General features: G+C 38.6%; 1 protein-coding gene across 1 annotated transcript in view; it reads right to left on the bottom strand.

Moving 5' to 3' along the window:
• Positions 1 to 13,056, bottom strand: part of LOC107727364 (protein kinase C epsilon type-like) — a 108,423-nt gene that overhangs the window by 14,921 nt on the left and 80,446 nt on the right. Inside the window, exon 11 of the mRNA XM_016537208.1 lies at positions 6,188 to 6,342. Coding sequence (XP_016392694.1) covers positions 6,188 to 6,342 — 155 coding nt within the window. The remainder of the gene's footprint in view (positions 1 to 6,187; positions 6,343 to 13,056) is intronic.

Below are 13,056 nucleotides of genomic sequence, written 5' to 3'. Positions count from 1 at the left end.
GGGCAAACTACCACCGCCCCGTTGCCCTCCCAGTCACCACTGGACTGAGCTGGAGGGAAGCTATCATCTGGTGTCTGGAGAGCATCTATCCCCGATCCAGAGCACAGCCAGACCCAGAGCCCAAGCCCACCATCACCCCACTGTGCGGAGCTCAAGCCCGAGCCCACCGTTGATGGAGAGCCCAAGACCGCCGCGACCGACAAGCCATCGCCGCATGGAGCAACAGTGCTGAGGACTGCCGCGGAGCCGGAGCTGCAAGTAACGTCAGACCAGGTGTACCCGGACGACGACGACACCCGTTGTCCGAAGATGGCCCTCGAGAGGATTTCGCCGCCTTTGTGGAGTGGATACTGGCGAGAAACGGATCTCCACTCACCATCTGTCCTGAGGATGATCTCGCCAGTTCCACTCTAGACCCAGAGCCCAGCCCATCATCTCCCTGCTGTGCATAGCCTAAGCCCGAGCCCACAGCGGCCGATGAGCCATCGCCGCACGCATGCTGAGGATCGCCTGCTGATAACGTCAGACCACGTGCGAGAGCCGGCTACAACGCCCGCCACGAGGGAAAGAGCCGTGGACAGCGAGAGCGCGGAGAGGAGCTCCGCCCCCTGCACCATGGCTGAGGGTGAGCTTATTGTGGATCTGGCGCTGTGGTACGCTGAGGGGGTCCCGAATTGGATTTAGGGGCCGACCTGCCCCCTGTCCTTCATCCTTTGTCAGAGCCCTCTGTCAGTTCCGTTCCCACGTCCGGCCCGCCGGCCGATTCACTCCCAAACCCTATGATGACTGCAGCAATCTCCTTAACCTCAGCCCAAAAGAGGAGAATGAGGAGGAAAAGACTGTTGGCTCTAGCCCCTGACCAGAGTCGAGAGATGGCTCGAGCCCCTGACCAGAGTCGAGAGATGGCTATAGCCCCTGACCAGAGTCGAGAGATGGCTCTAGCCCCTGACCAGAGTCGAGAGATGGCTCTAGCCCCTGACCAGAGTCGAGTGATGTCTCCAGCCCCTGACCAGAGCCCAGAGAGGGCTTTGGTTCCTGAGTCTAGCCCAGAGAGGGCTCCTGTTCCCACGTCCAGCCCAGAGAGGGCTGCGGTTCCCGCGTCTGGCCCAGGGAGGGCCTCAGATCCCGAGTCAAGCCCAGAGAGGGCCCCTGTTTCCACGTCCAGCCCAGAGAGGGCTGCGGTTCCCACGTATGGCCCAGGGAGGGCCACAGATCCCGAGTCTAGCCCAAGGAGGGCTCCTGTTCCTGAATACGGCCCAGAGAAGGCTTCCATTCCCAAGATTATCCCAGAGAGGGCTCCTGTTCCTGAATTAGGCCCAGAGAAGGCTCCTGTTCCTAAGTTTGGCCCAGAGAGGGCTCCCGTTCCCGAGTTCAGCCCTGAGAGGGCTTGTGTCCCCGAGTCCAACACAGAGAGGGCATCCGTTCCCAAGTTCGGCCCAGGGAGGGCGTTTGCTCCTGATTACAGCCCTGAGAGCCCGGAGGCTCAGAAATGCCCAACCACCCTCCCGCTCCTGCCTCCTCCATCGCTGTCGTCTGGCAGCCCCTCTGCTCACCCTCAGCCCACCATCTCTTCGGTGCAAGCACCATGGGTCTGCCAGTCTCCATCGTCGGCGTGGCTGGAGAATCCCTGGCCTCCGCCTCGGCCCGTCGACCCAGCACCTCCACCATGGCTCCTAGCTCCCTCCTCTCCGCCGTGGCCCGTCAGTCCATTGGTTCCGCCGGGCTCTCTCGTCCCTCTGGCTCCACCTTGGTCTGTCGTCGACCATCCATCGCCTCGGGACTCCACTCCTCCGGCTGTGGCCTGGGTCCCACCTGGCTCCGCCTGCTCCAAGCCCCTCCTGTCTCCTCCCTTGCTCCTCCCACCATCGTCTCTACCAAGGACTCTGTGTGCCAGCCCCATCCCGGGTGCCCGTCCTCCTCCAGAGCCTCCTCCCAAGTTTCCACCCGTCCCTCTCTCTGTTGTTTCTACGGCGCGAGGACGCGCCTTTCGGGAGGGGGGGCGATATGTCAGGAATATCGACCTGTTTTGTTGTGTTTTCCCTCCCCATGTGCTCCGTGACCCAGTTTCTCCCGTGCTTGATTGCGTTCATGTCATCCAGGTGTGTCTTGTAATTACCCTCATTACCCCATGTATTTAAGTCCCAGTCTGTGCTGTCTGTCTTTGTCGGGCCTACAAACGTCATGTTCGTGTGTTACAGCCATTCATAGTGTGGATTACCCCCTTGTTTTGGATTTATTAAAGACTGTCTCTCCGATCCACATCTCCGTTGTTCTCTCTGACACAGTGTGACAGTATGAAGTACCTGCACAATTTATGCTTCCTTTGTTTTTTACTGTGCTGGGCCAGAGCAAAGTCAGAGCCAGATTAGATCAATCAATCTGAACAATCTTCTGATTAGTCAATCTCCTGGCATGCTTTGCATGAAATGACCTTCAGTGATGGCAGAGCACTAGTCCAGTGTGTCATGGTCTGGTCGTCACCATCAGGTAATCGACAGAACTGGCGCCGGAGCTGAATTTGAGGTGTATGACTGGAAGTAATGTATGTGTGGGCTGCTATTCTTATAACACACAATAAGCCACTCATTTTGACCAAATCACATCCTGTCCACTTTCTTGCCAAATAAACGTCATGTCAACAGTCGCAACCGTAAACAAGGGGTCAGACGACTGCGAGGTGGGTAAGAGATGTGAATGGATGTCATGGCAGTCTTCCAACACTGTGTTCTTAAATAGAACCTGGTCATGGAGTGAATGGAAGTTTTATTTATTTTATTTTTTTTCAGGAGACACATTTGGTGCTCTAAATGAGATAAAACATGACCAAAAGAAAAAAAAAACACAAGTATCAGGTTGTAATGTTATCAAGTTCCATGTTGTAATTAATGTTTTGGTTTCTTGTGCCTTGCAATTCAAATAAAGCTCATGTAACCAATTATTTATTTTTGTTGAACATACCAATGACACAGTGTAGGAGTTTCTAGAGTAGCTAACAGCAGAGATTATTGTTAATTTTAAAGGGAAAAATAATAAACTCAGAGTAATTAGAACCACTGGACCTTTGCTTGACCTATTCGCCTTAAGTGTCCTACTTTCATAAGAACCCCCATTTCCCTTCAGTCTCTGAAAGTCTGGGTTCAGGAAGGTCGGTTTGGGGAGGAGATGGATTTAATTCAATACAACATTAAACTCCAAATGAGATTCTTCCTGTCTGAGACCAGAAAGAGCTCAGGACCAGGCCGAGAATGGGTGGGTGAGGAAACTCACAGGTCGCTGGGTTCAATGAGGGCCAGAGGGGCGACGGGAAGAAGAGGTCATGATGACTTTTATATTCTATTGAACCAACTACAAAGTGGCAAGCTGAACTTGTTAAATGACAAATGAATCTGTATTACATTATCTGTATTATTTGTCATTTTTCAAATTCAACTTGTAATTTTGGAGTCATGCTGTTCAAAAATATCATAGGTTTGCATGTTGTTTACATGCAGCTTTATTTTGTAGTGCTGGCATCATGCATGCATGATTTTACAGCAAAATAAATGAATCTGCATTACATTTGCCATTTTACAGATTCAACTTGTTAAAAACACATCATAGGTTTGCATATTGTTTACGTGAAACTTTATTTTGTAGTTCTTTCGTAATGCATACATTTTTATAGTGGAATGACAAATTAATCTGTATTAATAGATTCATTTATCATTTTATAAGTTCAGTTTGTCATTTTTTTGTGATACTGTCCAAAAATATCATAGATTTTTGTTTTTGTTTTTACATCCAGTTTTATTTTGCAGTGATGACATCATGCATATGATTTTAAAATTAAATGACATGAATTTGTATTACAGATTAATTTGTCATTTTACAGATTCATCTAGTCATTTTCTTATTATTCTGCATAAAAAACATCATATGTTTGCATGTTGTTTACATGCAGGTTTAATTTGCAGTACTGGCATCGTGCATATGATTTTATAGCGGAATGACAAAAGAATCTGTATTACAGATTCAGTTGTCATTTTACAGATTCCGCTTGTCATTTTCATACTTTCCAAAAACATAATAGATTTTATATTTTTTACATGCAGACTAGGGATGGTAAGATTCACCGATTTGCCTCGGTGCGTCAGCATAAAAGTTAACGATACAATGCATCGATTTAAAAGAGTGTGCATCGGATACAAGTTGGCATTTGTATCGCAATGCATCGTTTCTAACATATTTGCATATATATATATATATATATATATATATATATAAAAACTATTTATTTATATATAATTATTATTCGATGTGCTATACTTTTATTAATTAGAAAGTGACCAATAATTTGTGACCAATATTTTATATTTAGATTAATTTCTCCTCTCTAAACTGTTTGTCAAGCGCATTCTCTCATCACCACTGCCGCTATGTGAATATGAAGTATCACAACACTAGGGAAACCGAGGCGTGTCCTGAGAGTCACATAGAATATAGATTAACATGGCAAAGGTAGAGCTGCATCTTCCACCAAATAATTATAAGGAACCAAATAAATAAAAGTGAACTATCTGTACTATATTGAATTGCATAGAATCATATTTTTTCCACGGCACCGTATTGCATTGAATCGCATTGTGTTGAATTGAATCAAAATTGGATCGTACTGCATCGTAATAGGGGTGAATCATATTTATGTTTGCATGTTGTTTACATGCAGGTTTAATTTGCAGTACTGGCATCGTGCATATGATTTTATAGCGGAATGACAAAAGAATCTGTATTACAGATTCAGTTGTCATTTTACAGATTCCGCTTGTCATTTTCATACTTTCCAAAAACATAATAGATTTTATATTTTTTACATGCAGACTAGGGATGGTAAGATTCACCGATTTGCCTCGGTGCGTCAGCATAAAAGTTAACGATACAATGCATCGATTTAAAAGAGTGTGCATCTGCATAGAATCATATTTTTTCCACGGCACCGTATTGCATTGAATCGCATTGTGTTGAATTGAATCAAAATTGGATCGTACTGCATCGTAATAGGGGTGAATCATATTGCATCGCATCGGTAGCTGCTTCATATGTATCTTTAATGTATCATATCACTGGCTATGCATCGAGATGCGTATCACACCGGCCTCTGTTATGGAGATGCACATCCCTAATGCAGACTGGTTTTGAAGTTTTGGCATCATACATTTGATTTTATACTGGAATGACAAATTAATCTGTATTACGAATTCCAAAAGCTACATCGGTTTGCATGTTGTTTATGTGCAGCTTTATTTTGTAGTGCTGGCATCATGCATATGATTTTACAGTGAAATCTCTATCACAATCTGTATTACAGATTCAGTCCTCATTTTGCAGATTTTACAAATTTTGCATATTGTCCAAAAATATCATCAGCTTACATACATTTTATGTGCAGCTTTTTTGTGTGTGTGTGTTGATGTCATGCATGCAATTCCACTGTAAAACCATGTGTAGGACTCCAGCACTACAAAATACTGCTGCACATAAACATGCAAATTTGCAAATTTATCATATTTTTGGACAGTTAAGATGGATTCCACATTAAAAAAGCCAGTGATGGATAAAAATGATCCCAAGGAAAGCCTGGCCTTCCAGCCCCAGAAGCACTGCCCGTTGTGTGTGGTTAATGACACACAATTGAGAAGGTAAACAAACTGTCTGGGAACGAATAAATCATTGCACATAGCTCATCAAAGTAAACAACCTGAGGTAAACAAAGCAGACAAGGGCTCCTGTCTCTAGGCAAAATTGCTCCTAAAGATACAACGTACCATGCCAGAGCCAGTTCATGTGATACAGACTCCATTTGATTCGCTCCAGACCTAATCTGTTCAGGATTGCGTGACAGCCCTCTGAGAAAATAAATTATCTGGAGTCCGGATTAAACTTGAGCAAACACTTGGAACGGATGGCTAATTTTCCATCCAAAACTGATCAGGCTAAAATTTCACTAAATTTGGAATGTATCTTTTGTGCGTTACAATGGTATTTTGGCTGAGGTGTTTTAAGACATTCCATTCTTTTGGTTACTTAACAATGATGCTGTGTCTATCAGTCAGACAAACAGAAGAAGTTTATGGTTTGGAACCAAACACTGCCTGAATGTTGTTTGACCTTTGGCCTTTTTCAGCGGTCAGTTGCCTCGCAATGAATTTACCTGTAAATGACCCCATTTTGGTGCAGGAACATGAGGGCTGAGGTCATCTCAGCAGCGTAAAACCGGGAACGAGCTTCATCGAATTTGCGCGAACGCTGGATCTGGAACATCAGGTCTCCGCCATTCACGTATTCCATGACGAAGAACAAACGGTCCTAAAGTGAAGAAACAGAGTAAACAGGTTCATTATTTGACTCAATAAATGCTAATTGTTTAATTTGAAAAATGTCTAATTTCTCATTGCAGTGATTGCAAAACATTACTGCACCCGGAAATCAAGGGCTTAATTTGATGTCTACATACAAGTAGGAATGGGAATTGCAAGGAATTTACAGAGTCTTGATCTCGAGATGGAGATTTGAGTTTTTTTTTTACCTAACTACTAAACAAACAAAAATGTTAAAACACAACACTATTTTTGAAATGGACATTATAGTGTTAGACTGAAAAGTTAGACTCATTTATACTGATTCAAAAGTCATGAGAAGGAGATTTGTGGGTCTTTTTAAACTGAGCCATTACAAAGAATACATGATTTGTTTGCGAACCGGACATAACTCCAGACTGTTTGCCTGAGGTTATGGATTACAGGTAATGATGTTGTAAATAATATTCAGTTTCTTGCACAGACCAGTCGTTTCGCTTCATAAGACCTCAATATATTGTCAGGAGCCATGGGTATTAATTTTGTGTTACGTTTATATGCTTTTTTTGACTCTCAACGTGCCAGTAGCCGTTGACTTGCACGCTGTGAATCACGAAAGGTTTTAGCTAAAAATCTTCTTTATTGTTCTACTGGAGAAAAAGAGTCACTTATATCTAGGATAGCCTGAGGGTGAGTAAATTAACAGCAAATTTTCATTTTTGGATGGACTATCCCTTTAAGAGACATTTGTTCCATTTACATTTTAATACAGTGATCCAACATTCATGAACCTTTAACAGAATCGTAAAAAGTCATGAACATCATTAGTTTCCTTTTTTTTTTTTTTTAAGAAAGTTTCTTATTTTTCAGCCCTAAAGGATTCAGGCATAGGGGAATGCACTTTCAAATGAAAATAATTTTTGAGTGTTTATGAAATCCAACTATTAACCACAACTGGGGTTAAAAGACAAGGCTACAGAATAGCATATAAATGTTGGAAAGTTCAGAGTCAATGAGAGAAGACAGCATTAGAAGAATCCAGCAGCCATTCTCAGAAAACATGAACCCGTTGCCCTGTACGGCTGAATAGAATATATCTCATTATCTTCAGTGGGTCATGCACATCATTTCAAAGAATCAAGATGTATATCAAACCCACACAAACTGCCAGTCCAGCTATGTGACTCATGTCCTAGTCAGCAGACGTAACGATTGGCTGAGGAAATACACTGAAATTTGAACGCACATACTCAAAGATGTTCATTTGGCTGTAAGGAGAAGAACCTGATTTGCATCTTTCTGCAAAAAAACCCATACCTAACAATGGAAAAGGATGCTTTAACAAATTGTTTGCCATCTGAATGTGAAGGAGTTCATTGAGTTCATAGTGCATTTTTTGCAGGTCAGAAAATTTAAACTTGGAATGAAAAAAGGTTACGGCCTGTAGAGAATATTTCCTTTATTGTCTCACCCTATATTCCTTGCTACCTGTTTCTTCTCTCAGAACAATCAGAAGAGAAGTGTAGGTTATTTTTTCAGCCGTTGCAGGCCTCATACAACTGCCTCACATTGGTGATATGAATGATACGCTGATATTTTTTAATTGAAATCATGATTTCATTGTAATCGTATGTCTTATGTAATTGCGGGCCATTCTGCCCTGCTTGTCCTTTTGCTATGCAAGCAAATTTAAACAGGATGCTGAAATAGTTTGTTTAAAATGTGCCCAGAGTCACAGCAAAGGCCCACCCAATCAAATGCCAAAAAACATTTCCTGCCTCTAATTAGAAATGTACAGATACTGGTGCCCCTGCGCCGTGCAAGAGAAAAGGCCCGATCGACAGATAACAACCAAGACTCAACAAGCCGGTCTAACAGAGTGTATCAGCCGGCCTTCATATCTGCGCTACATATGAATGAGTGTTAAAGTACAACTTAAGGCTGGAATACACTGCACTTTACTCAGATTTTTGCCCTGATTTACAGTCTGGACAAGTTGATGCTAGTTGGCAAAAATCAGAGCCTGTCTGCAGATTTGAGTTGACAGATTTCATAGAAAATCTCATTGTGTGTGATGGTCACAGACTTCTATGATTCCTTCCTGTTTGAGGATATCAGAAATGTTTGATATTTTGAGCCGATTTTAGAACACATATTGCTTTCATTTTTATGCATCTCCTAATGACAATGCATGTGAATTTGTTGTGTTCGGAATGTATGATGAACACTCCATCAAAGAACATTCTTCTACATGCTTAATTAAAAAAAAAATAATAATAAAATAAAATAAAACAAGTTTTGGCCCACTTTTCTTCATGGTAATTGTTGTTCCCCACAGTGAGATTACCACACTCCACACTAGCTTATCAAATGACCAGCTTTGTTCGGCTGATAGCAACAGGAAATAATTATAATTTCAGTATGGAGTGTATTGTGTGTGTGGCCCTGGACATTAATCAAGAATGTTTATCCTAGTCCTATGGCTTATAAGAACCAAATACAAGGGGTTCAGAAATCTAAGACTACTAATAAACCTGTTTCTAATTTGCATGCATCAGCATAACACTTTGTGTAAATTTAATTAATACTTATCATTTTAAATGTATCAAAATCCTGATTCCAGTTTAATTAAAAATAAAATAAAAAATTCACTAAAGACAGACTTAGTATCATATAGATTTTTTTTGTTTACAGTAAACAGTAATACTGATAAATATTACCACAATTTAAAACAACAATTTACATTTGAAAATATTTTACAATTAACTTTTTTTTTTTTTCATATTTTTCAGCATAATTTCTCCAGTCTTCAAGGTCACGTGATCCTTCAGAAATCATTCTGATATGCTATTTTGCTGCTCAGTTATTATCAATTATTATTTTTGCTTAATTATTAAAATGTTTCTAATTGTCAATGTAAAAAAATGACAAAGAACTGAACTTAACCAGAACTTTTAAATGTTTATGTGTCATGGTTTCTACAAAAAATATGAAGCAGCACAACTGTTTTCAACATTGGTAATAATAAGAAATGTTTCTTGAGCATCAAATCATCATATTAGAATGATGTCTGAAAGATCATGTAACACTGTAGACTGGAGTAATGATGCTAAAAAAAATCAGCTTTAACATAGAAATAATTTAAAATATATTCAAATAGAAAACAGTTATTTTAAATTGCAATAATATTTCTCAGTATTACTGTGTTAATTTTTGATTAAATAAAAAAATAAATAAATCATAATTATTACAAACTTCTGACCAGTAGTGTACCTGCAAAGGAGGTCATACACTCTTCACTTGGCTTCACTAAATCTACATAGGATACAGATTCATAGATGTATCTGTGCACTGTATTTATTGAAAGGCCTAATCCTAGTGCATTATATAATATCATGTGAAAACAGTGTAACATGTTTTCATATGTGTTGGTTATAAGGGCCTTTTCTATACAAACACAGTAATTTTCTCTATCTTTGGTGCTTGAGGTTCAGTTGAAGGTGAATGCCAGGCGCTGTGTGCTGTATCACAGACTCAAATGAGGAAAGCTGCAGCACTGTGTTTCTAAAGCAAAGGTTTCATTCAGAACAAACAGCCCTCCCTCCAGCCCTTTACATCAGTAATCACAATCACAAATTCAGATAAAAACTGTGGGAAAAAATGGCCCAGATATAGAAAATACCTCAATTTTTTTTCTATTTCTTTGATAAAAAAAAATACAGCAAAAATATTGTGAAATATTATTACAATGTAACATAACTGTTTTCTGTTTGATTATATTTTAAAATGAAATTCATTTCTGTAATGTTAAAGGTGAATATCCAACATCATTACTCCAGTCTTCAGTGTCACATGATCCTTAAGAAATCATTTTAATATGCTGATTTGCTGCTTAAGAAACATTTATTATTATTATCAATGTTGAAAACAGTCGTGCCACTTAATATTTCTATGACACTTTTTTAAGGATTCTTTGATGAGCAGAGAATTTATAAAACTGAATGTATTTGAAACATACTCAAACATGAATGTTGTTGAATGTGTATAGCTACATTTGTTTTATGAATAAAACTCAAATGAGCTCTGAAAACCCTCCTAAACCTGAACCTGTGACAATACACAAGAGTAACTAACATCTAACATCTAACATTATTTACAATTTATTATTTACAAAAAAAATAAATAAAGTTTTAGCTCAAATCAATAATTTCAAACTGACTTCAATTAAATTATTTAATAGAAGTATTTATATGCCAAAAAATACACTGTTATTTGTTAAAATTTCATTATATAGTAAAAAAAAAAAAAAAAAAAAAAGCCCCTGAAAATGAATTATGGTGGTAAATATTGGCTCTTAACAATAAAGTTAATTTTTAACATAAGTAGTCCCGCAGTTTAGATCAATATCTCCATCATTCACAGCTGGCAAAACTTCTGAGTGCAATAAATATTGCAGCAAATGCTAGAAATATAATACACACTTTACTTTGGCATTGGAAACTGACAAATAGAGTCGGTCTAGACCGTGTCGAACAGACTCAGTACAAGAGAAACAGTGAGCTCATGTGAAGTAGTAAAGTAACACACACTGCTACCAGAGACCCTTAACACACACTCCTCTGGCCAAGAAGCTGTCGCTCTTCATTTCATGATGCTTGTCATTACAGCAGGAATGTCTCTCTCAGAACAACACAGTCTTAACACAGCTTATATGCAGAAGCCGTGTTGCTCTCTCTGTCCATCATAATGCTCTTAATTGGCACATTTGGATGCTTTTTCAGGTTTGAGCATGCCACTATGTTCTATATAAAATGCTGTGTATGAGAACATTCAGTTCTGTGAGGAATGTTTCTACAGAGAAACGCTTATTAAGCTCAGTGTAGCGGAGGGTGATGAAAAAACACGGGCTTAGCGAGTACCTGATAAGTGAACGGCGTGAGGTATTCTGCTGTCCTTACACGGATGCAACCTGATACTACACAAATATGATAACAATGGGATATTTATACACGTAGTGTACTGTAAATGCAGCTAAACATGAGCTGGGTATGTTTTGTTATGATAAGAAGTCATGAAATTATAGTTTCTGCTAAAACAAACAATAGAATTAATCCATCTGCCGTTCTGTTACCTGGAGGTGTTACACCGCAGGATGTAAAAACAGAATATGTAAAAAGATGCACATAAACGTTACGAACTTAAATCCACAGTAGGAAGTAAAATGCTGCCTTTTCTTAACACACATGCTTGAGGAAATGTCTTTTTCCTGTTATGGTGCCCCGCTTTGTGTCTGACAGGATTAAAGTGAGGCACTTTCTTGTAATAGCTGATAAGGAAAATTTACAATAATTCAAAGAAAAAAATGGATTTAATTCTTCTTTGAGGTATTTTAAAGCAGCATATTTTAAAACCATTTTGATTCAAAGGCCCCTGCATAGTCCAACATAATATTCAATGATATTTCCTTCAGTATGTCTGTTATAATTGTGGCAAAACGGATTTATATGAACAGAAATTAAGAGTGTTGATATATTAACCACAACTCATTGTGTGATTCCAGAAATTTTGAGAACTATATGTTTACAGTTTTGTAATGATTGCATGTTTTATATTACTTCAGTTAAGTTGGATTATTTTAATATATTGTTAATGATAATTATGTAACTTATATTAATGATAATTTTAAGCCATCCTGTGGTCCCCTGCTTGAGGACAACTGTTTTAAAGTATTATCCCAATTAGATAATGCTAATATATTTATACTTTCATTCTGATGCATTTCTGTATTTCACAGTGAAAACTGTACTCTCTAAAAAATAACCGTGAATTTAATGGTAAAAGACTGTAAAAATGCTACAGTAAAAACCTGTTAAATGGTTAACAGTAAATTCCCATACTATATACGGTGAAAAACTGTGTTGGACATTACATGTAATTTTACGGTAGTACTGCATTTGGTGGTTATCAGTGTATTACAAAGGTGCAAAACAGATTTCAGTACTTCAATAGGTTAGTATATTAACATTATATCAGTTAATAAAATTATGGTATTTAACTGTAAATTTAAGTTAAAACCGTAAAACCTAAATTGTTGCTTATTTATTTTTACGGTAAAATTCCGGCAACCACAGCTGCTGTTTTTTTACCGTAAATTTTATGGAATTTTTTTTACAGTGTTTGATAACTTCTAAAATGCTTAAAAAGTAATTTAATAATTATTAAGCCATTTAAAAAAAAAAAAAAAGATAGGGTAAGATGGGGGTAAGATATTTGTGTCTATTTGTTAATAAGGGATTCATAGAAACATTAATGTTTCTAGATTTGTGAAGAAAAATATTAGCTATACTATTACTAGTGTTACTATTTCCATAGAATAAATGTACATATAATTTACATACAATATAAATTTAAATCTCCTTGACTGGTATTCTTGACTTTGACTTGACTTTGTCTACCATCAGTTATTCAATTATTCAACTAAATTGCCAAAACACAATTTTAAATAGAACAGTTGATTTAGTATTTTACATTAATAAAATAAAAATATAGGTAGTGATTTATTTTACAGCCCTTTTGTACGTCCATACTAAGTACTCATTATATTAATTACGATATTTACTATGAAGCATTTTTACTATGGTAATAACTAGATAACCATGAACCTACTTATAAACTTAACCTTAACCCATTTACCATATTTACCATACACTACCTAGTACTTTCT

This window comes from Sinocyclocheilus rhinocerous, unplaced genomic scaffold (assembly GCF_001515625.1).
Source record: "Sinocyclocheilus rhinocerous isolate Xijiao unplaced genomic scaffold, SAMN03320098_v1.1 scaffold756, whole genome shotgun sequence".
In the NCBI taxonomy this organism is placed as follows: domain Eukaryota; kingdom Metazoa; phylum Chordata; class Actinopteri; order Cypriniformes; family Cyprinidae; genus Sinocyclocheilus; species Sinocyclocheilus rhinocerous.
The sequence above is the reverse complement of the archived record's forward strand: the minus strand, read 5'-3'. Positions and strand labels throughout refer to the sequence as shown.